The 26,278-nt window shown below is 40.4% G+C and overlaps 1 protein-coding gene across 3 annotated transcripts in view; it reads right to left on the reverse strand.

The window, feature by feature from the left end:
- LOC126257579 (putative epidermal cell surface receptor) overlaps positions 1-26,278 on the reverse strand; it is a 445,086-nt gene that overhangs the window by 13,061 nt on the left and 405,747 nt on the right. For 2 of the 3 annotated variants that reach the window (XM_049955577.1, XM_049955575.1), the window contains 2 exons: positions 26,036-26,148; positions 16,275-16,480 (listed from right to left, as the gene is read on the reverse strand). In XM_049955577.1, the coding sequence (XP_049811534.1) occupies positions 16,275-16,480; positions 26,036-26,148 (319 nt within the window). Of the gene's footprint in view, positions 1-16,249; positions 16,481-26,035; positions 26,149-26,278 lie in introns of all 3 variants that reach the window. The other variant, XM_049955576.1, reaches the window with a different exon arrangement.

Consider the following 26,278-nt stretch of genomic DNA (forward strand, 5'->3'; position numbering starts at 1 on the left):
ATAAAGTTAATTCATTATAAACGACCAAATACTTAATGTTGGGTTCGATATTACCATACATAACATCCTGATCCCCATACTGGTGACCCCAACGCTCACAAACGCCGCTTACAATGCCAGAAATGTGTACTGGAACATCACAATAGACAAACAATGCAGCAACCCTTTGTCGGATTTCTGCGTCCATCGACTTCGCATCGCGCCGCATCTGGATGCAGTGTACAGGAAGTGTAATTAGTGTGTAAATTCCTGACTCTTGTGTGAATCGTGCTTTTTGGTAACTTTCGTCACCCTCTCACACATCGACAATGCAACCGAGACACACACGTCGTCCGTCTAAACCCACTCAACGCATCGGTAATTTCACTTCCGGGCAGTGCAGTGCTCCTTCGCCGATTAATTTGGACTATTTTGACTTGCTTTTGTGTAATGAATTAACTTTGTGCAGTGCTTTGATACCAGACAATCATGCCAAACAATGGACTGCAACGAACGGGGTCTATGTTGCAAATCCCAGTACGCACGAACTCCGAACTATGGCTAAATTGCATGCCTGGTTGAATTCACAAGAACAATTTCATCAAGGATATCCTACTGACCAATGACAATGCACCAATTACACCGACAACAATACCGGCTGTTTCTCAGTGCAACACTGGATGTGTCACGCCTCCCTCTACGCAGCACCCGAGCCGCACCAACTCTGCCCGACCGCTACAGACAGCGATGTCACGGCCGTCGCCTGCTGGCTCACTGACCTTCACACAGTCAAAACAAACAGCTGCGTGAAATGCGATCCCGCCATGGCTACCGCACCCGCATCTTGTCAACAACTCGCCGGCACTATGCACGCTTACTGCCTGGCCGTCCACCACGGACCAGTAGTTAATCCGCTGATTCAACTTCTTCACGTTCACATTATGTCTCATCGCCTTCCTGCACCGACCATGGTTTCGCCGGCCACGTCCGCCTTCCACCACCTCTCGCCATCACCATGCCCAGGGCTCAGGGCCACGCGAACCCCCCCCCCCCCCCCTTTCGATAATGGCTGTTTCGCACATCAAAATACCGACACTGTCAACTCCGCTTGGAACATCCTGCCATCTACCACTGTAACACACTCACCGTCCATGGACTCTGAGGTGACACTTCCGTCTACACCGAAGTCATCCACCGCCAAAGTCAGTCATGTGCAGCTTGCTGTTTTCTCCCCTGCTGTGACATCAAGCGCCTCTATAACTCAGTCATTACCACGGTGCTCGCCAGCAAATAATTTGGCAATACATCGCATCTTCGACGCACTCCGCTCCTTTGATCGGATCAAAACCCCTCTGTGCCGCACAGCCTCGGCACGACGATGTTCTCCCCACCGACACGCTGCTGCCTTCTGCTTCCACTGTGCCATCAGCAGCATGGCACGGTCAACCTGTGGACACCTTCCGTGCCTCCATCCCTCCGCTGGTCGTGCCTACCAAGACATTGAGAAACGGTCTGATCGCACCTCGCACTCGCGCCTGCCACAACACGATCGGTCACGCGCACCTGCGCCATCAGCTGGCCGGGTACACACACACCTCTCATCATCCTTACCGTGCTCTGCACTACCGGCGGGGGCTCTGTGGTGGTTATCGACCGCCTCATGTTTGAGAACAAACTTCTTTGAAAACTTTTGATCTCAGTGTGTTCCGAACTCTGTATTCGAGCGGATGTGTTTGTACTGACATGATCAAAATAAAATTAATTCATTATAAACGACCGAATACTTAATGTTGGGTTCGATATTACCGTACATAACATCCCGATCCCCATACATGTTTCATTTAGTAGCTAATATGATGCGAGTTACTCTGTTGAATGTGACAGCCTCAGCTATATGGGCCACACAAACCTCTATAGATGTTGCCCAAACAGAATCTTACTATCCTTAATGACACCTAGAAACTGAGCTGGGACTGTTAATCAAGTCGGAAGATACTAATACAGGAGGGATGGATCACTGCAGAGCAATTGTTGCAGCATGTGTAACAGCATTGGGATACTAGACATCAGGTAACTGGACCTTTTGGAGTGTCACAGTTCCTAGTGCCAGTGTAACTCTGATTTTGCTTTGCTTAGCTCCAAAGTATTTGAAATGACAAGCCATGCAAAAACGTGATCCAGCCGTACTTCAAGTTCCTGCAGAATAAACTCCACAAGCGAGGGATGAAAAATAGATTTACAAAACTCTGAATTAATACATTAATTGCATAGTAGTTAAGATTAGCCAATTTAGTATGATTTTCTTGTTTTACAGTTTAAGGGTAAAGGAAATTATAGTGGAGAATTGTAACAAAGTGACACCCATATGTCAGAGCCATCCAGGTATATGAGAGAGAGGTGCGTTTGCCTTGCAGAGCTGCTAGACATCATCATGTATTGGAGTCAAATAAAGTCATTCTTTATTGTCAACAGTGTTTCCACTGAGTCCTCAAGCCCACGTCTCACCCCTGACTCTTTAATATTTTCTCTTTCTCTCCCTCTTTCTTTTTATGTCCTCACCAGTTCTCTAGCTACAGGTGTAGAGGAAATTTGTTACAGTGATTGCTAGCTGATATAGCCAGTATTGCTGCAATAACTCATACATCAACATTTGAAAAAAGTTTTATTTAATATTTGGAGATGTGTATAAACTCTGTTCTAAATTGTGAATTGTTTGTCAGGTGGTGTTGTAGAACATGGAAGCTAGTTGTAATCTATTGCACACTCCAGGATTTGTTTAACTTTCAAATTAAATAATCTGGATATCTCCTCATTGCCAAACTAGCACTTTTTGTTTTGATGGTGGTAAGTCACATTCTCTTAAATTCTTTTTGCAAAAACTCTACTGTGGGTTTCATCTTGAATTATTTCTTTACACTTATATCATCAGCAAACAGTAATGCATTTCTTTGAAATTAATTCACTGTATGAATTCCTTGACAACAACTGAATTAGGTTTAGATCTACTACCCAATAGTGCTGGACTGGGATTTGAAACTTGATTTTCTGCTAATTGTGAGTGTTCATTTTTAACACTTTGGCTGTCTGTGCGCACTGCCCACACTGACATATTTCCACATGTCTTACTGTCTACATCTTTATACTGTAGTCGGCTAAATTCATCGCCTTAGTGGACTATAATATAAGGATGTAGACAGTATGACATGTAGAAGCTTGTGTCAACCTGGAGAGTGTGCACAGATTGCCGAAGTGGTTAAGGTGGCAGCTTGCAATAACTGGGAAATCTGGGTTCAAGTACTGGCCCAGCATAAACAACAACAGCAACAACAACATCAACAGAAATGACAGCATCAATGACACCGGGAGCTACACCAGCAGCAAGCAACTCACCATATCCCAGTGAACGACCTACAAGGTGCAAAAAACCTGTCCTTCTGGAGGATTTTTGGTACCTCGCCAGGGCAAGGAACGGAGTATGACACCACAAAATGTAAATACAAATGTAACCAGTTCTCATCCTCATCACCTGCGCATTCTAAGCTTAAACATTCAGTGTCTTAGAAATAAATCATTAGAACTTGAGGTAGCTATGAACAGTGCAAATATTGACTGCATGTGCATTGTGGAGCATTGGTGCAGAAGCTTTGAACTAAGTAGCATTAATATTCATCTGTTTAAGTTGGCAAGCCAATATTATAGAAAAAATACCAAAAATGGAGGTGAATGTATATTTACCAAACCAAGTGTCAGCTATAAAAGAAGGTGTGAAGCTGAATCATTGAGTGTGGAAAATCATTTTGAAGCTGCAGCTCTGCAGTTGAATGAAATACAGGGAAAAGTCATAGTCATAGCAATATACAGACCACCTACTGGTGATGCAGACATATTCTTTAACCAATTAGAAATATTCCTTAACACTCTGTTCACCGATAGAGCCACTGTAGTTGTGTGTGGGGACTTCAATATTAGTCTTATGAGTGAAAGTAGGTTAAAAGACAAGTTCCTAAATCTGTTATGTAGTTTCAACCTGCTTCCACACATACACCCACCCACAAGAATAACAAATAATACAGTCAGTCTTATTGATAATATATTTTCAAATGTAGGGCACACAGAAGTTGAAGTAACAATTATTGATTTGGGATTATCAGACCACAATGCTCTTGTCCTCAAAATCCCTTCAAGGCCACTGAAAGAGAAAAAAACACACTTCATGTATAAAAGAAATTTTTCTACAGAGAACTGTGTAGAATTCATAAATATGCTAAACAATGAGGCTTGGGCAGAAGTACTATCCCTAACAAATACAAATGATGCATATAACACATTTTCTTCCATTTTCATGGGATATTTTGAAATGTGTTTTCCAAAAAAGCTGTCAAAAATCAGGTCACATGGCAATACAAAGCCAAGTTCTTGGATCACAGCTGGCATCAAAACTTCCTGTGGAACTCTAAAGAGACTAATTTCTAAAATGAAAACATCCACAGACCCACAATTCATAGAATATGTCAGGAATTACAAGAGGGTATATAGAAAAGTAATTGCTAAAGCAAAATTCATGAGTAATGATAGTTTTATAAGACAGTCTGAAAACAAATCAAAAGCCATATGGGGTATTGTGAAGACTGAAACGGGGAAGAGTTGTGAAAACCAGGACACTAGCCTCAAAAATTTTAAAAATGTCAATATTAATAAACAAGATTTGCCAAATTATATTAACAATTATTTCATAAATGCAACAACTTCATTAAGCTTAAAATTTACAAACGAAGGAAAACCTGAATATCCAAAAACAGCTTGTAGGATGAGGGTAGAGCCAACAAATGAGGGTGAAGTGTTGAAAGTGATACAAAGCTTGAAACCCAAAATGTCAGCTGGCATAGATGAGGTGCCTGTGTCAATCATAACAAGGACAGCACCACAAATTGCAAAGCCCTTTGCACACATAGCCAATTTATCATTCAGTGAAGGAGCCGTTGCAGAAAGGCTGAAAATTTCGAAAGTGAAGCCATTATTTAAAAACGGCGACAAGTATAAGGTAGAAAACTATCGCCCAATATCTCTGCTCCCAGCATTTTCAAAAATATTAGAAAAACTGATGAAGCACCGAATCAACACATATCTAAATGACCATAATTTACTTAAAAGAAATCAGCATGGCTTCCAAGCACATAAAAATACCAAACAGCAGTAATGTGCTACACTGAACAAATAATCAAAAATCTAGAAAAAGATTATAGTGTAGTAGGAGTAAATTTAGACCTCTCCAAAGCTTTTGACACTGTGAACCAGGACATTCTCTTAGAAAAATTGGAATCTTTGGGTATACATGGGATAGGAAAAAAATGGTTTGAATCATACCTAAAAAACAGAACACAGGTTGTAGAACTGACATCAACTTACTCTAACCACAAAATAAATTCAGTATCAGAGGCAAAAAAATGTAGAAATAGGAGTACCACAAGGCAGCATCCTTGGGCCCATATTGTTTCTTGTCTATATAGATGATTTTCACACCTCAGATGATGCAGCCAAAGCAATAATATTTGCAGATGATACTAGTGTGATAAGTGCACCAAAGCAATTGCTACCAACAACTGCTGATAAAGTACTAAATTACATCCACTCTTGGCTCAATGCAAACAGGTTGACATTGAATGTAAATAAAACAAATTATATGCAGTTTGGGAAAAGATGTCAAAATGTAAATCTCAATCTGGTGTGGGCTGACAAAGCCTTAGACAGAGTGACATCCACAAAATTGCTGGGGATTAATGTGGATGAAAACTTAATTTTAATGACCATGTAATAAAACTTGCACAGAAACTTAATTCAGCCTGTTTTGCTCTCAGAATTATTGCAAATGTTTGTACCTCAGAGGGTGCCAGAATGGCATATTTCGGCTATTTTCAATCTCTTGCCACACACGGAATAATATTTTGGGGTTCCACAACAGGGCGCCTAAAACAAATTTTTTTGTTGCAGAAAAGGGCCATTCGAATAATAACTCACAGTCATCCACAGACGCACTGCAAAACCATATTCAAAAAGCTTAGAATACTTACTGTACCATCATTATACATATACAAATGCGTATTGTATGTCAGGACCCACACTGCAGATTTTCAGACAAATGCCGACTTTCATAACTACAATACCCGTAATAGTGCAGCACTCCATACTCAGCGAACAAAAAGAACGAATACACAAAGGCATGTGAGCCATATCGGTGCAAAACTGTACAACGCAATGCCAGTCAACATCAGACAATTAGAAGATGATAACAAATTTAAAAACAGAATTTAAAAAATTTCTAGTAGAACAATGTTTTTATTGTGTAAATGACTATGTAGGTCAATAAATTTTTTTCTGATGATATTTATAAAGGCAAAATGGAAAATACTCAATATGTACCTAATCATTCATTACATTTACATACTTAAAGGACAGCTGTTGTGTGATGTAAATATATACTTAAGCAGTGTTGTGTATATAAGGACTTGCCATTTAGGGAGGACAAAACTAAAGCCTTATGAAAGTCAGACTATGCATTTAAAATAACAAGCAGGGATGTATATAGGCTATCTTACTTTCATTGTATTATTATTAACCTCTTTGTATTATTTTGTTTTGTACTTTTTTACGTATATATTGTTTGTGTCCATTTCTTTGAAATGGCTTGACAACATCCGTACAATATTTATTGTCAACGGATGGATAAATAAAATAAATAAATAAATAATAAATATGCCACTATTGGGTAGTAAATCTGTATCTAATACAGGTGTTGTAAAGGAATTTGTGGCCAGTGAATTAATTTTGAAGTATTTTGTACAGCTGTGGATCATCATCAGTGTCTGTTCTTTCAGAAATGCATACAACTAATACATTTATTGTATGGTCCTCCCACTTTACTGCTCGTATTACTCCATTCATTATAACGTTGAAAATATGTGGTATGTTGCAGGTACCTTACTGAGATACCCTGCATCCTCCCCTCTTATTTTCAAACAAACAGGATCTCCATTAAATTTCGGGGCTGAAGCAGCATAAATTCTGTTTCTTCTTCTAATACTTTGGCTATATATATATTTTGGCCATTTTCAGAGTGAGCCAACAGACTGTTGCTATAGTTCTTGTTCAATCCTTTTAAACCCTCAGATTGCTTCACTGTGCATGCCACAACAGCTGCACGAATGGCAGACACATTGACGAGTGGCAAAGAAATATGCATGAATTAAATCTGTGGCTATACATCTGATCCAGGCTGGGATGTAGATCATCATTACGAGCTGCACTATGGTGACATTGCAAATTTATTTAAAAAAAGTGTTATATTCCATGACTTGTCCAAGCTGAAACTGCTACCTCCATCAATAAAATTGTTGCCAAACACATTTCAACTGCTCCTTTCATGACTGAGTTCCAAAACAATGAAGCTGACAGTGGAATGATGACATTTTTGTACAGCATTGAGTGACTGGTGTCAAAGCCACAACCAAGTTATTGGGTTGTAACAGCAGTTTCAACTTTTATAGTCTTTGTCTTTAAATATGTCTGCTTGTGTCTGTATATGTGTGGATGGATGTGTGTGTGTGCGCGCGCGAGTGTATACCCGTCCTTTTTTCCCCCTAAGGTAAGTCTTTCCGCTCCCGGGATTGGAATGATTCCTTACCCTCTCCCTTAAAACCCACATCCTTTCGTCTTTCCCTCTCCTTCCCTCTTTCCTGATGAGGCAACAGTTTGTTGCGAAAGCTTGAATTTTGTGCGTATGTTTGTGTGTCTGTCGACCTGCCAGCACTTTCATTTGGTAAGTCACATCATCTTTGTTTATATATATATATATATATAAACAAAGATGATGTGACCTGCCAGCGCTTTCATTCGGTAAGTCACATCATCTTTGTTATATATATATACACATCTAAAAACAAAGATGATGTGACTTACCGAACGAAAGCACTGGCAGGTCGATAGACACACAAACAAACACAAACACACACACAAAATTCAAACTTTCGCAACAAACTGTTGCCCCATCAGGAAAGAGGGAAGGAGAGGGAAAGACGAAAGGATGTGGGTTTTAGGGGAGAGGGTAAGGAGTCATTCCAATCCCGGGAGCGGAAAGACCCACCCTAGGGGGGAAAAAAGGATGAGCATACACTCGCGCACACACACACACACATCCACCCACACACACACAGACACAAGCAGACATCTCACAAGCAGACAGGTCTTTAAATATGTCTGCTTGTGAGATGTCTGCTTGTGTGTGTGCGTGTGTGTGTGCGTGTGTGTGTGCGTGTGTGTGTGCGTGTGTGTGTGCGTGTGTGTGTGCGTGTGTGTGTGCGTGTGTGTGTGCGTGTGTGTGTGTGCGTGTGTGTGCGTGTGTGTGTGTGTGTGCGTGTGCGTGTGTGTGCGTGTGCGTGTGTGTGCGTGTGCGTGTGTGTGCGCGTGTGTGTGTGCGCGTGTGCGTGTGTGCGCGCGCGCGAGCGAGTGTATGCCCGTCCTTTTTTCCCCCTAGGGTGGGTCTTTCCGCTCCCGGGATTGGAATGACTCCTTACCCTCTCCCCTAAAACCCACATCCTTTCGTCTTTCCCTCTCCTTCCCTCTTTCCTGATGAGGCAACAGTTTGTTGCGAAAGCTTGAATTTTGTGTGTGTGTTTGTGTGTCTATCGACCTGCCAGCGCTTTCGTTCGGTAAGTCACATCATCTTTGTTTTTAGATGTATTTTCCCATGTGGAATGTTTCCCTCTATATATATATATATATATATATATATATATATATATATATATATACACTTGCACGCACACACACACATATCCATCCATGTGTGGATGGATATGTGTGTGTGTGTGTCTGCGCGCGAGTGTATACCTGTCCTTTTTTCTCCCTAAGGTAAGTCTTTCCACTCCCGGGATTGGAATGACTCCTTACCCTCTCCCTTAAAACCCACATCCTTTCGTCTTTCCCTCTCCTTCCCTCTTTCCTGATGAGGCAACAGTTTGTTGCGAAAGCCTGAATTTTGTGTGTGTGTTTGTGTGTCTGTCGACCTGCCAGCACTTTCAATATATATATATATATATATATATATATATATATATATATATATATATATATATACACACACACCAAAAAACACTCACACACATACACACATACACAAACGCACATACAAATGCATACACGAACAGACCACAGATACTTCAATAGTTACACTCACAAGTTTGGCAATAACATTCGATCTTTGGCAAAAACATTTGACAGTCGGTAACAGAAACCAAAACATTGCTTTAAAACAAGCGTTCAGTGCATAGTGTTGTGGAATGGGGAAAAAACCGCAAATTGGCATTCATAAGAAGAAGAACAACACCAAAAATGCAACAGGAGCGTAATATGTAGGAAATTGTCCACGCAACCTGTAAATACAGTTCAAAACATTACTACTTAATAGGAAATACCAACCACCAGAACTGTTTATAACCTATAGGCACAACGACAAAAATGTAAATAAAATAGCTAACATATGTACATATTCCAGGCCACTGATGATGCCTTGCAGAAAATAAAGGCGAAACGCGTATGGCACTAAAATTGTGTTTTATTCAGTTGTTGTCAGACGGTCCATAAGTAAAAATTATTAATATACCGTAATGTAACAGCAGTGTTTATCTACAGTCTTTCGTACATCTTCTAATGTCTGTACAAATCATCTGTCTCATTTGAAAGGCCACACTTGCAAGGGATCTTGTAAACCCAAACCTTGCAGAGTATTAAGTGATATCTGACAAAACTGAAAAGTGCTGCTGTTTTGGTGGAGGGCAGCTCATCCTGTAGATTGGTCTCATCAGCAATGACATGTGTTCTGAGAATCAAAGGTTTTAGAACAGTCACCATCAGGGAAGGATGGTGCAGCTATTTGCACATAAATGTAAATCTGTATATGTTGGCTTCTAATTAACTGAAAGTCCTGAGGTGCCATCATTGTTCATTTTCAGTTGAGGTACTCTCAGTCTGCAGTCGGCCATCTTTGAGAAGGGACCTATGGTGGTCAACCACATGCTTATCTAGCATTCTAGTAGCTTCCACGTTGCTGCAAGCCCCACCTGGGGACTTTGCATGAACAGCAGGGCTGCAGCTAATAGCGTCCATGTCCGACGTGGCAAACCTAGCACCATCAACCCGAGGATCACTTGGTGGCCTCCAGCACAAGCCTTGATGTGTAGCCATACAATCACCTCCTCTGCCCAACTCTGCCCCTCTGGCAGACTCCCATGCCTCTCCTGTCCAGTGGCCACAGTGTAATTTAGCTTGCCTCTGTGCACCCCGTGCACAGCTGTAGTTGGGCAGAGTAGCTGATGAATGGTAGACATCCTGACACCTCAGCAACCTCAGGTTGCCTCTGCCATCCATGCCATGACAACATGGGCCACATGCTGACATTAATGCCTTCCTGGCTGGGTGCTCACTGCTACTACCCTGGAGCCATTGCGGACCTGGAACCTTGTCACATCAACTGTTGTATATTGACCACCAGATGTTTTGTTCTTTAATGCTATTTCACTGATGCCCCAGTGGGCTCTCAAACAGGCATCCAACCATCTCACCACTTCTCACCCACACCCTAGATTGGTTATAGGTCTACCTCCTGACCTCAATATGCCCTCATGCACCACCCAACATAATGGCTAAGTCACTGGTTGCTACAGTAGCTTCATTCAGTTTTAATTTGTTCAAAACCTTCAGCTACATTTATATCTGTGGTGATGTTCTCTTTGTTTTGGGAGCACCTTTTGACATGGCTGTCAGTGGGCTCTCAAACAGGCATCCAACCATCTCACCACTTCTCACCCACACCCTAGATTGGTTATAGGTCTACCTCCTGACCTCAATATGCCCTCATGCACCACCCAACATAATGGCTAAGTCACTGGTTGCTACAGTAGCTTCATTCAGTTTTAATTTGTTCAAAACCTTCAGCTACATTTATATCTGTGGTGATGTTCTCTTTGTTTTGGGAGCACCTTTTGACATGGCTGTCAAACTGTGAAACAGTGATGACTCTTTCCCATCCTTCTCATATTTGCTCAGCACATCTGTATCTAAAATATATTGTTCAATGCTCCTGAACTTTGTCCATTTACACTTAACATTTTCATTCAGAGATGAGTGTTTCGTGTTGGCTTCTCAAATAATTTGAACTCTTGTTATTTCTCATACTTACTAACCAGAAATATCTTCCTACCATTCTTTACATTTCTATTTACACATGTAGCCAATGATGCTAAAATGACATTATGGCCACTGATTCCCTGCTCTACATTAACTGAGTCAAAAAGTTAGGACCTGTTTGTATTCCTGTAAAGTTAGTTCTCCGCTTGACTGCTCAAGTTGATTTCCAGCTGAGGCATTTAAAAAATTCTACACGATTTCCTGTCTGCCCCTACTACCTGCCTTCATCACTTAAGTCTCCCAGTTGGTAATTTGATTTGTCTCCTTAGTAGGCCGGCTGGAGTGACCGAGCAGTTCTAGGCGCTCCAGTCTGGAACCACACGACCGCTACGGTCGCAGGCTCGAATCCTGCCTCGGGCATGGATGTGTGTGATGTCCTTAGGTTAGTTAGATTTAAGTAGTTCTAAGTTCTAGGGGACTGATGACCTCAGAAGTTAAGTCCCATAGTGCTCAGAGCCATTTGAACCATTTTTTGTCTCCTTAGTAATCAAGGTTGCCACAAGTTTCCCCAAATGACATACCCTAATATTTCCCAGATAAATTTTGAGATCTCAAGGGTAAGTTAAGACATAAGTTGACAAAAATGTAAGGATGTCTGTATTAATAAATGTGTGAGAGGAAATTGTAAGTACTGACATCAACATCTTTTGTAATGAACTGTTTTTAGATGGAGAAAGCAAGCCAGATGGTATATACACTCCTGGAAATGGAAAAAGAACACATTGACACCGGTGTGTCAGACCCACCATACTTGCTCCGGACACTGCGAGAGGGCTGTACAAGCAATGATCACACGCACGGCACAGCGGACACACCAGGAACAGCGGTGTTGGCCGTCGAATGGCGCTAGCTGCGCAGCATTTGTGCACCGCCGCCGTCAGTGTCAGCCAGTTTGCCGTGGCATACGGAGCTCCATCGCAGTCTTTAACACTGGTAGCATGCTGCGACAGTGTGGACGTGAACCGTATGTGCAGTTGACGGACTTTGAGCGAGGGCGTATAGTGGGCATGCGGGAGGCCGGGTGGACGTACCGCCGAATTGCTCAACACGTGGGGCGTGAGGTCTCCACAGTACATCGATGTTGTCGCCAGTGGTCGGCGGAAGGTGCACGTGCCCGTCGACCTGGGACCGGACCGCAGCGACGCACGGATGCACGCCACGACCGTAGGATCCTACGCACTGCTGTAGGGGACCACACCGCCACTTCCCAGCAAATTAGGGACACTGTTGCTCCTGGGGTATCGGCGAGGACCATTCGCAACCGTCTCCATGAAGCTGGGCTACGGTCCCGCACACCGTTAGGCCGTCTTCCGCTCACGCCCCAACATCGTGCAGCCCGCCTCCAGTGGTGTCGCGACAGGCGTGAATGGAGGGACGAATGGAGACGTGTCGTCTTCAGCGATGAGAGTCGCTTCTGCCTTGGTGCCAATGATGGTCGTATGCGCGTTTGGCGTCGTGCAGGTGAGCGCCACAATCAGGACTGCATACGACCGAGGCACACAGGGCCAACACCCGGCATCATGGTGTGGGGAGCGATCTCCTACACTGGCCGTACACCACTGGTGATCGTCGAGGGGACACTGAATAGTGCACGGTACATCCAAACCGTCATCGAACCCATCGTTCTACCATTCCTAGACCGGCAAGGGAACTTGCTGTTCCAACAGGACAATGCACGTCCGCATGTATCCCGTGTCACCCAACGTGCTCTAGAAGGTGTAAGTCAATTACCCTGGCCAGCAAGATCTCTGGATCTGTCCCCCATTGAGCATGTTTGGGACTGGATGAAGCGTCGTCTCACGCGGTCTGCACGTCCAGCACGAATGCTGGTCCAAGTGAGGCGCCAGGTGGAAATGGCATGGCAAGCCGTTCCACAGGACTACATCCAGCATCTCTACGATCGTCTCCATGGGAGAATAGCAGCCTGCATTGCTGCGAAAGGTGGATATACACTGTACTAGTGCCGACATTGTGCATGCTCTGTTGCCTGTGTCTATGTGCCTGTGGTTCTGTCAGTGTGATCATGTGATGTATCTGACCCCAGGAATGTGTCAATAAAGTTTCCCCTTCCTGGGACAATGAATTCACGGTGTTCTTATTTCAATTTCCAGGAGTGTATGTTTCATGAAGACGAATGATGTTATTTTATTTCAATAAAACAAAACACATTTGGTGATAAAAATACACAGGTTTAAAATACCTTCACTGATTTCAGAAATAACCGCAGAAAAAAAGTAGGCCTCTTGAAAGAAGTGTACTAGGCAGGGAAGAGTTGTAAACCAACACTATAGGTGATTGCCAATAAAATGTTAGTTCTACTATGTTCATTATGGCTGGTTATTACCCACTGTGTTATGTTTATAATTTTACAGGTATTGCAAGGTTTTTCTTTCAAGAAATATTTGAGTACATAATATACAAACTGCCGGCAACTGCCACAATTTTCTTATTCTTGTCGTCCATACTTTGTAATATATAAACTACTTTCAAAGTGCCAAAATGTACTAGAATAAATAAAATGTCTATAAATAGCTGCAATGTACAATGTACTTGTGGTGAGAAGCTGGAATTCCTGAAATCCATCGCCTGTGGCCTCTGGTCTGTTGAGGAGCACAGCAGTCCTGGCTCCACGAATAAACCATGAAAATCTGCTGCATTACATCACACAAAAACAGATCTGGCCTGCAGGCAGATCAGTGAGACTAGATAGGCAGGCCTGCACATTAGTGGGAAACAATGGGCTTTAGATTCAGGCCTGATCCATTAGAGATACCCACGGAAATGGCCTGTGATTTTAGCCCATCATGGAAGTCCACTCATTTGGCCAACTATTCATGTGTCACAGACACCATATGGATTAAATGAGACCACAGTGATCAATCAATGCAACAGGTAACTTGTACAAATACTCTGAGAATAAATTCTAATGGGGATAGGTAGCAACTTACCGTAAAGATGATCGCTTAGTCACAGACAGGTACAATCACAATTCTCACAACTAAATTTTTGGCCACAGCCTTTGTCAGAAAATGAGAGCGCACACAAATATTCACACAATCACTCAGACACAACTCATGTGCACATGGCTGCTGTCTCCGGCTGCTGTGGCAACAGTCTCTGAGAATCAGATTCAAATAAAACACTTCTCACACCTCCCTGTTTCTTGTCAGCAACTGCTAGGCTAGCAGCAAGATGTGGTGGCAGCACTGACTGCAGGGCCAGGGGAGTAATATAAAGGGGAGAAGCAGTAAGAATGATGGAGTAGGAAAGCAACATCTCAGTGAACAAACCATTTCATCTACTGAGATAATTTTTCCAGAGCTTTTTTCAAATTTCCCTGACACATTTGAAATTCCCTGTATTCCCTGATTTCCAGAACTTATTGCAACCCTGGTAATATAATGTGATCAGGGAATTTATGTGCAACCTTCTGAAAGTTTTCCCTAAAATGTTTCATAGGTGGGCAGTCTATATAGACAACCAATTACCATGTTTGACCTACCTGTAAATTCTTTTCACCGCCATGTTGATAACTAACAATCATTTCTTTTTATCAACTAGGTTTTCAGTTTGGACTATTTTTAATTTGTAGCAGTGGAAGTAACCAGGAAATTTTGATATCTCCTTTTAAGGAATTGACATTCTACAATAGAATTATTTAATCCACATATGTTGAAGTTTTGTACTTCACCCTGAAATAAGACCTCCTTCAGGGAATATCAAGGAATAGTGTCTGCTGCTTTGCTGAGCTTTCTGTGGAATACCTGAAGGTGCATTAAGATGACTGTCATAGACTTTTGAATGGTTGAAAATTTATGATGTAACAGTGGCTGTAAGTTATGCTTTCTGCATATTTATGCATGTGTTTCAAATTGGAGATTTTCAGTATATCCATTAGATGTACAGTGTGGAAAGAATATTAATCGCATTTCATAAATGGTTGTCGAAAATATAACTGATTATTGAGAATACATACATATTTATGTAAAAGTAGCATTATTTTACAATGAACTTTTTAGTGTGGGTGCAAAGGTGTGTGCAAAATAGTGAAGTGAGTAATTCTGAAATGCTAGACATTGTTTACCACCCAAAAACTGTTGATTCAAGGTGCAGTATGACTGCTGTACATCCTTAGAAAGTGATTTGGTAATTTTTTTTCAAGCCTGATATGAAAAAATATGCACAGTCATAAAAAAGAAATGAAGAAAATGAAGGAAAAGAAAAGAAACTAAACTCTGTGATCAGACCCAGAGGACCGTGCAATGCTCAACTGCCGCTGCCCAATTCTCTGCCATATGGTGTCATTTGGATATGGTATAGAGAGGCATCGGTTCATCTCATTACTCTCCTAGATGTCAGCAGCTTTTCAGATCTTGGATCTGTTGCTTCTTTTTCAGGCAGCTACTCGGGTGGCATCTCACATCTGAGTGAACACCATTCCAGTCCTCCTTTGCAGGAGAGATCCATGGCAGTATTGCGAACTGAGTGCAGGTACTCCACATGGCAGTCAGACAGCTTACCACTCATCTGTGGAGATGGAATAAAAAACTGAGTAGTAGCTCAGATTAGAAAGAAAAGATGGGGCACTCATAATATCCCATTTATAGCAGCTGATACTATGTTTTAGGGAACCAGGTGTTCTGATCCATTATCGGTAATGGTGATCAGCTTCTAAATGTATTCATCCATGTGCTTTTTACAGCTAAAAGAATTGTGCATTCTTCACTTCTTTTTTAAATGTGCATTGTTCATCTAGCTGCAAGAGTTGTTTCTGATGCACTGTGAACACACAGTCCAACAAGTTGATATCCTACTGCTCTCAGTTTTGAACCAGACTGTTTGTATCTAAGATGATACCTATTTTGTGCTCTGTGTGTATGAAGGATGAAAAATCAAGACTTTTTGTTTTGTATTGATAACTGTCAATAAGCTATATAGTTATCTTGACAAATGTTGTAAAGGTTAAAAATGTTTAATGGATAACAGAAACCAAGTTAGAGACACTAGGTACAGATATGAGACAGGAGCATACCCATTGTTTCTTGCTGGATTTCTACCTTGTAAGAAGGATTGTCGTAAGCAGACTGGGACTTGCGACCAGCTGAGATGGCAGCCTTGTTTTGACCATGCTTCCGTAGTAGAACCAACAACAGAATAACAGCAGCTAGTGTTGAGATTGCAGCCAGAATAGCCACTGCTACTAGTGGACTATAATAACTGTTCGCTGTTTGCACAGGAGTAACCGGTGCTCCTTCTAGTTTCCCTAAAGAACATAAAACTGGTTGTAAATTTTGATGTTACAGAACAACAAATATCTCTGCTAAAATATTTATACATAATATTTATCATTAAAATTAACCTTAAACATAAATGAACTGAAATATTTGTGAACTTTTACAATTTTCAGTAGTTTGGAAACTTGATAGTAGTGCAAAATAACATACATGTTTGTTTGTTTTTGGAACACAAAGGATAATAGTCTTCTAGTGGTATTGTAAACATCAGTGGTGGATTTATGTTTGTATTGGACATTCTAGATGTGCATTAGGAACAGTAGGCCTCTAGGTCAATATAGCTTTTATTGCAGGGTAGCAAGTTGCATTAGTTAAATTAATCCCTTGTTTGTGCACAGCAGTCAGTTATTAGTTGGCTGGCTAGTTGTTCAGTTGGTTGGTTAGATAAGGATTTGACTGATCACATTTTTTGCAAGTATTATGGTGTAAAATATAAAATTCAGAAGGGTTATATTAACATACTGCCTGTGTGGTTTTGAAAAATGTGTTTCTGGCTCTCATCAGGTACTTTTGTCTGTCTGGATAGTCAGAGAGGTATTTCTACAGGTATATTTCCCTCCTTTTGAACCAAAGTTTTATTCAGTTGATAAAGCAATCAAGTTAGTTTCTATGTTGATGATGTTCCAGGTGAACAGAAAGCTTCACTTATGAATATGATGATGGTTGAGCGCAAATAGTGCAATTTATATTGATTTGTAACAGTTCTTCCTCTCTCTCTCTCTCTCTCTCTCTCTCTCTCTCTCTCTCTCTCTCTCTCTCTCTCTCTCTCTCTCTCTCTCAACAGGGAGAAAATGTAGTGGCTTGAAAATCAACACTAGCTAAGAAATTACACTAGTAGGTATGAAACAGTACAGCTTATTCAGATTATTTACAATTATTTGTAATGTACACATATATACTGAAGAATGTAATTTTATTTTAAGAACAAAAAAGACTGGTAAGCAACAGAGTACATGACCTGTTGCAAAAGACTTTGTATATCTACTCAATAATGTGAAGTACTCATAACTACACTTCCTGTTAAATCTGTGCATGTGGAACATAGGAAACTTGTATAAAAATACAACACCTACATTATTTAAAATACCAAATAAACCACCACAACTACAGCTGAAGGGAAAACCACACTGACTTAGTAATAAAATGTCAAAAACAATAAAACTTTTTCCTAACACAAAAGACACCAAATTCACAACTGTTGCTGCATCTGAGGCATTGACAGCAAGAGTCCTCTACACATTTGCTTTTGACGCAAAAGTGATTGCATTTATGAAGATGCTGGTGTATTAGAAAGTCAGCTGAAGTGTAAGAATCATTAGATTCCACATAAAACTATTGTGTGTCAGGGAAGAGGCCTATAATGTAAGTTATTGAAAAGGTGTGTATGTAAGAATAATTGATCATTTTATTTCACATTATTTCCTATCAAATGTATAGTTTGGTTTTAGAAGCAGTTTAACAACTGAAAATGCTATATTCTCTTTTCTCTGTGAGAGACTGGATGGATTAAACAAAAGGTTTCAAATGCTTTTGATTTAACTAAGGTTAATCACAAAATATGCTCCAAAAGTTGGACCATTATGGAATATGGGGAGTATCTCACAACTGGTTCACCTTTTACTTTAACAATAGACAGAATGTCATTATCCACAGTGTTGAGAATGGCTGTGATGTAGGGTCTGAGTAGGGACGGTTAAATGGGGAGTACCACAGAGATGCACAATGGACATGAATGGATTCAGGTGATCAGACAGGATTCTTATATACGTATCACCCATCAGAATTGTATCTAGACATATCAGGAGCCCTTCATCACTCCAACTGCACATGCCCCACACCATTACAGAGCCTCCACCAGCTTGAACAGTCCCCTGCTGATTTGCGGGTCTGTGGATTCATGAGATTGTCTCCATACCCGTATACGTCCATCCGTTCAATACAATTTGAAATGAGACTTGTCCGACCAGGCAACATGTTTCCAGTCATCAACAGTCCAATGTCAGTGTTGATGGGCCCGAGAGGATGTAAATCTTTGTGTTGTGCACTCATTGAGAGTACACGATAGGGCCTTCTGCTCCGAAAACCTACATCAATGATATTTTGTTGAACGCTTCACATGCTGATACTTGTTGATGGCCCATCATTGAAATCTGCAGCAATCTGCAGAATGGTTGCACTTCTGTCATGCTGAACAATTCTCTTCAGTCATCATTGGTCCTGTTCTTGCAGGATCTTTCTCCTGCCATAGCGATGTCAGAGATTTGATGTTTTACTGTATTCCTGATATTCACAGTACACTTGTGAAATGGTCGTATGAGAAAATCCCCAGTCCATCGGAGTTTCTGTGTCCCATTGCTTGTGTGCCAACTGTAAGACCATGTTTAAACTCACTCAAATGCTGCTAATCTGCCATTTTAGCAGTAGAAACTGATCTGACAACTGTGCCAGACATTTGTTATCTTATACAGGCATTGCCAGCCACAGAACCGTTTTCTGCCTGTTTATATATCTTGGTACTTGAATACACATGCCTATACCAGTTTCTTTGGTGCCTCAGTGTAAATGCTATGCCCTCTACTATTACAGGTGATTCTAAATTCTTTGTGTTTGCTGATTGCACTTTCTTGGCAGTAAAGGACGATGTGTGCACTGTTTCAAATAGTAAAGCTCATGACATAACGTCATGGCTTGCAGAAAATAAACCAAAGCTAAATCACAGTAAGACTCAGTTTTAACAGTTTGAAGAAAATCTGAAATTTTAATTTCATAGAATGGGTATATGATTAGTGAAACTGAACAGTTCAAATTTCTAGGTGTTCAGATAGACAGTAAACTGTTGAGGAAAGCCCACATTCAGGATCTTGTTCAAAGATTTAATGCTGCCGTTTTTACTATTTGAACAATATCTGAAGTAAGTGATAATTCAACATGAAAAGTAGTCTACTTTGCTTATTTTCATTTGCTTATGTTCTATGGTATTATATTTCGAGGTAACTCTTCCCATCTCAAAGGATATTTTTTGGCTCAGAAATGGGTGGTTCAGGCAAAAGTGGTGTAAGTTCGCAAACCTCTTGTGAACCCCTGTTAATTAGTCTGGGTATTATGACATTGGCCTCTCAATATATGTATTCAAAATATCCACGGGTGTACTGCCGGTCTACAGTGTCCAACGCGCACAATATTTCGGCGATCATACATGTCGCCATCATCAGGTGAACTGACGGACTGAGCTCCTGTGAACGTGCCAGCACGGAGATCCGTACACTATGGCTGCTCAGGGGGAACTGGGTTCGGTTGCGGCGGCGGCCGATTTAAATACCCTCCGCCCGCGGCGCGCTCACTCCGCCGTCCGCGCCCCGCGCCACGGTCGCGCGGTGGAACAGATTGCGACGATTGGGTTAATCAAGAGTAAATCGAGCAAATGTATAGTTGTGACGACCACGGCGGACAGAGCCATCACACCGACGTCATCTCAGACGCCGTTGCAATCTGTTCCACCGCGCGACCGTGGCGCGGACGGCGGAGTGAGCGCGCCGCGGGCGGAGGGTATTTAAATCGGCCGCCGCTGCGACCGAACCCAGTTCCCCCTGAGCAGCCATAGTGTACGGATCTCCGTGCCGGCACGTTCACAGGAGCTCAGTCCGTCAGTTCACCTGATGATGGCGACATGTATGATCGCCGAAATATTGTGCCCGTTGGACACTGTAGACCGGCAGTACATCCGTGGATATTTTGATTATCAAATACGCCGGGAGAAACTCAAGAATCACAATATATATATATATATATATATTCTTTACTGCCATTTCTTGTTAACAATATCAGCTTATTCTCAAGAATTAGCAGCTCACTCAGTTAATACTAGGTGGAAATCCAATGTGCACTTGGATTGCACTTCCTTCACTCTTGTGCCAAAATGTGTACAGTATACCGCTGCATCCATTTTCAATAAGCTATCACAGGAATTCAACAATTTTAGCAGAGATCCACGTACTTTCAAATCAAAACTGAAGATTTTCCTCATGGGAAAGCTGATTCCTGTGTTGTATTGTTGATTGCATTTACATAAACTTATAACTTGTCTTTTTTTGGCTTCATAAACATTTTATTTTATATATTATTACTTTTATGTTGTAATTTAATGGACTGAAATGTTCCATGACCTTGGAGATTTGCTGCTACAGAACTACATGTGGGAATAATAATAATAATAATAATAATAATAATAATAATAATAATAATAAAATTAAAAAAAAAAACAGACATCAACAAAACTATATACTTCTCATTCATGAAATATGTGCTTATATTCTCTCACTGTCAATGGAGTAAGCTGCACTTACACACATATTCAAAACTAATGCTTTATGAATAAGTTTTAGTTTGTGTCACTGAATCAGAGATATTTTTGTTTTTACATTTATTTCATGACCATTAATATCTCTTGATAATTTAAAATGCCTGGAATATAAAAATATAATATCTATTTTGTTAATTAAATATCAAAATAATTAAAAACAAAGATTAATCTTACAGCTGGTTTTCTAACTGTTAAGGGCTCTAGTGTCGTTCCAACTGTCAGATGGTAACAATTCTCACATCTACATCTACATTTACATCTACGTGATTACGTTGCTATTCACAATAAAGTGCCTGGCAGAGGGTTCAATGAACCACCTTTGTGCTGTCTCTCTACCGTTCCACTCTCGAACGGCACGCGGGAAAAATGAGCACTTAAATTTTTCTGTACGGGCCCTGATTTCTCTTTATTTTATCGTGATGATCAATTCTCCCTATGCAGGTGGGTGCCAACAGAATGTTTTTGCAATCAGAGGAGAAAACTGGTGATTGAAATTTCATGATAAGATCCCATCGCAACGAAAAGCGCCTTTGTTTTAATGATTGCCACTCCAATTCACGTATCATGTCTGTGACACTATCTCCCCTATTTCACAATAATACAAAACGAGCTGCCCCCCTTTGTACTTTTTCGAAGTTATCCGTCAGTCCCACCTGATGCGGATCCCACACCGCACAGCAATACTCCAGAATAGGGCGGACAAGCGTAGTGTAAGCAGTCTTTTTGGTAGACCTGTTGCACCTTCTAAGTGTTCTGCCAATGAATCGCAGTCTTTGGTATGCTCTATCCACAATATTATCTATGTGATCATTCCAATTCAGGTTATTGGAAATTGTAATCCCAAAGTAATTACTTGAATTTACAGCCATCAGATTTGTGTGACTTATCGCGTAATCGAAATGTAGCTGATTTCTTTTAGTACTCATGTGAATAACTTCACACTTTTATTTATTCAGGGTCAATTGCCACTTTTTGCACCATACAGATATCTTATCTAAATCATTTTGCAAGTCGTTTTGATCATCTGATGATTCACAGCAGTGAGTGTCATGACTATATTTGCTAGAATGCGTTATTTCTATCACTCTCCCACTGTGGTATGAGACAGTAAGATCCTACTATACCCATGGTAGACTATTAGTACTGTGATGATGTTGCATTTTATTCATTCATTAATGTGTGCCTTGCATGTGGACTAATTGGTAGTTAATTTAAAATAAGTTGCAAACATAAATAAAAATAACAACACACAAAATGAAAAATGATAATTAAAACATCTGGTCAAAATATGCCAAAAAGCTATGTCGTGGAAAATATGGAAAATACTGTAATGTAAAAGCCTTAGATTTTGTAGTATATTTAACAACCTAGTTAATTAGTGAAGAATCAGATAAACCCACTTTTTTCCCTGTAACTTGTCATTTCAGAGTTTTGGCAATAATTTTTTTATTTTTGTGTAACTGATTAATACTGATGATAATAATTTGAGTATTTTGTTTGGTCCTGGCTTATAATGTCAGTTCATTGCGTAATTTCCAAATAAGAATAAAAATATGTGGGTGATAGTCACTTTATTGTTCTGCATCACATGAAGACTTTTTTTGTTATATAAAGGAATGTTAACTAACATAAAATAGTGTTAAAAAGATATCTCATCATAACTAATTACTATGTAAATGAAGACATTTACCAAATTTTAAAAACAGTTATGAAACTTTATAAAAGATAAATAACAAGAAATCTATACACTCTTGCAAATCCATACTAGAAAGTTATATTCATAATTAAACTTAACTAACTTGTAGGCTCAATTGTCACATATTATAAATAAAAATTATTTGTATACAAAAAAGCTAAAAATCAAACAAAGGATTTAATATATTGATTGCTAAAAGAGGCTCAGTAATAATCAGTACCGGTACTTGTCAGTTAGTCGTTATTCATTCTTGACTCACTGATGTCTCAGTTATTGGTTTTATTAGGTCTCAGACTTAAATAAGGACAGCAGTCAATCGCAGTGTTTCTGCCATATAAAGGCTAGTGTCATTTGTCACAAGTTTATGGTCTGACACATTGTTATCTGTATGACACTTCTGGTAATGCACCAAAGATGCATTGTTATTACACAGCTGAGTATGAGAATGTGTGTTTCTATGTTATAATCAAAATCTAGATCTGCAATTATTTTGCGGATTTTGCAACTGTTTTCTTCATTCTTTTAAATCTGAATATTCAATGATCACTGTGCACACAGGCATCCAATGGATTCCAATTTAGTTACGTCTCAGTTTATTTTGGATTGCTATGGTTCATTCAGTGCTTCAGCCATTTTTTTTTGTAATAAACAACAAGGTCGTAATTAACCTAAAATTTGTATGGCATATTAATGCAGTACGAATCCCAGGACTGAAAACCATTCCCTAGATGAGATAATTATTTTTATTTTAATGTGCTACACTACAAATATTTATTAATGCCTTATAATTGCAGTGTATTTTGCTAAAGAGTGCTCAGGCTTCATATTAATATTGTGGTTACTGCAAGTTATAGATTTTTAAAAGTGGTATGATATATTGGTTTTTATGCAGATATAGGAAGACCTAACATGAGAAACTTTCTCCATTAAGGGATCAGTAGTGATTCTTCCCTTTTTGTTACAGCCTGTTCTTTCTTCCTTATTCTCATGTTACAGGAAGTAATGTGATGATTGATACATGATTCTATGATGATTCTTTCATCTGTCTTTGGATAATTCCATGTAGAGAATAATTATTCATACACTTTAAGAGTAAGCACAGATTGCTGTAACATTTCAGTACTGCACATGTACCTTGGAAACTAGAGGGTTGCATTGTTATTACACAGCTGAGCATGAGAATGTGTGTTGTATAGCGGAGACAATGAGTTGCAGACAGGTGCAACAAAAAAACTGTTATACATTTAAGCTTTCAGGCAAAAGGCCTTCTCTAGAAAACACACACACACACACACACACACACACACACACACACAATAAAAAAGCCCAACTCATACACACTTAACCATTGTCTATGACCAGCATTGCCAGACGGTGGACTGCAACTGCGGCTGTGGGAGCTGCAATCTGGCACGGGTGGTGGTGATAAGGAGAAAGTATGAGGTGAGGATGGGGAGGGATAGCAGAGTAGGGGTGAGTGAAAACATAGTGCTGCTTGTGGAATGTGCAGGGATGTGGTGGGGACACAGTAGGGTACAAGATGCAGCCGAAAGGTTTGAAGGGGAAGGGGGAAGGGAGACTAGTGGGTGCATTGACGGAATAGAAGACTGTGTAGTGCTGGAATGGAAGCAGGGAAGGGGACAGGTTGGTAGAGGACAGTTGCTAGTTGCAGCTTAATTTGTAGAACATTACTGCTTTCACAAGCAGCCCTACCTTTGATAGGACAGGAAATGCTTGTGACTTAATTTCATTCTGTAAAATGTTGGGAGGATAATTTCAGTCTATAAAGGCTTCAGTGAGACCTTTAATATATTTGGAGAGGGATTGTCGTCACTACAAATGCAACAACCACAGGTGGCTACGCTTATGGATGGGTCTTCTTGGCATGAAATGGGTGGCAGCTTTCGATGTGAAGATATTGCTGGTGATAGATGGGGTTGATAAGGATGGAGGTACTGATATCTCCACCCTTGATGTGGAGATCAACATTGAGAAAGATGGCTTGTTATGTTGAGGAGGACCAGGTGAAGTGAATAGGGGAGAAGGTGTTGAGGGTCTGGAGAAATGTAGATAGGGTGTTCTCACAAATGAACCAGATCACGAAGATGTCATCAATGAATCTGAACCAGGTGAGGGGTTTGGGATTCTGGGTGGTTAGGAACGATTTCTCTATATGGTCCATAGATAGGGTAGCACACAATGGTACCATGTGAGTGGCCATTGCCATGCTGTGGGTTTGTCTGTAGGTGATGACTTCAAAGAAGAAGTAATTATGGGTGACAATATAGTTGGTCATGGTGGCTAGGAAGGAGGTTGTAGGTCTGGAATCAGATGGACATTGAGAAAGGTAGTGTTCAATGGCAGTGAGGGCACAGGTATTGGGGATGTTCGTATAGAGGGAGGTGTCATCAACAGTGACAAGTAGAGTACTGTAAGATAAGGAACAAGAACTGTGTAGAGCCAGTGGAGAAAATGGGTGGTGTTCTTTATATAGGAGGGTAAGTTACCAGTAATAGTTTGCAGGTGTCGTCCTCAAGAGTGGAGATACTCTCAGTGGTGACACAGTAACCAGCCACAGTGAGGTATCCTGGACCAATGGACAGATAGAGACAGAGGTCACGTGTGTGGAGTTGTGCTTATGTAAATGATTGTGTGTGTTTTCCACTTCAGAAGAAGCCTTTTTGGCTGAAAGTTGAAATGTACAGGTATAGCAGTCTTTTTAAGTGCCTATGTGCGGTTCAACATATCCTCTGTAAGGTGAGTACCAATTTACCCTTTTCCTAATATTGTTGTCAATCCATCCTGGACTTACCATTGTTTCTGTTTCTGAATGGCTATACCATGAATGAAAGTTAATTATCACTGTTCAGTGTTAATATGAAGTGAATATGACTGAAAAATAAGGGGTGAAAGTTACTACCAAGCAAAATAAGATTTTTGTGATAATTCTGTCATGATATCCATAGAAAACTGGAATAAATGCAGTTAACATCATTTTCTTCTAAACTGCATGTGGTATTACCAAGTCAATACAATTCCTGACTGCTTGGTTTAAACAGCAAGAGATGTGTTGACTACCTATGCAGTGGAAAGTAATGAGCCTGTAACAAAGCCGCAAGTGAATATTCTGCTACATTCAGTTCCAAACTATAGTGTTATTTGTATGTCTGCAACTTACACAACTTGTTCTCAATTTCTATCAAATAAAAGCTGTTAATGGGCAGCATCTGCAACTGAAATTTCGCAAGATAAAACTAGGAAAGGATGGAGACTGAGGGACATTTCTGCTTCTTTAGTAAGAAAATAGCTAATTTTGGCAAGATTATACTGCAAGCATTATCAGTTTGAGAAACTCATTTGGGGAAGTAGTGTCTTCCACCTTTAAAGGACACTGTTATAGCTCTTGCAAATAATGCACTACAAATCTTTGTTGTTTTGAACATTTGAGCATAGAAAATTTGCACATACCTTGGATACTGTTTCCTTCTGGAGCTACAGATGCAGGTTTTGTCATGAAGTCCTTCACATTGCTCTTTTTTATTTTGCCATTTGTCAGGTATGCCTCCAGCCATAAGCGATACCTATAAAATTGCTCAGTTCTTAAATTTTTCACACGGTCATTCTCTCTCTCCCACTCACCTCTCTCAGCAATAACATGTTTTAAGTATGAAAAGTAAAAAGAAAAGTGTTGGCTTGGTTTACAACTGATTT

Source organism: Schistocerca nitens, chromosome 1 (assembly GCF_023898315.1).
Source record: "Schistocerca nitens isolate TAMUIC-IGC-003100 chromosome 1, iqSchNite1.1, whole genome shotgun sequence".
NCBI lineage: Eukaryota > Metazoa > Arthropoda > Insecta > Orthoptera > Acrididae > Schistocerca > Schistocerca nitens.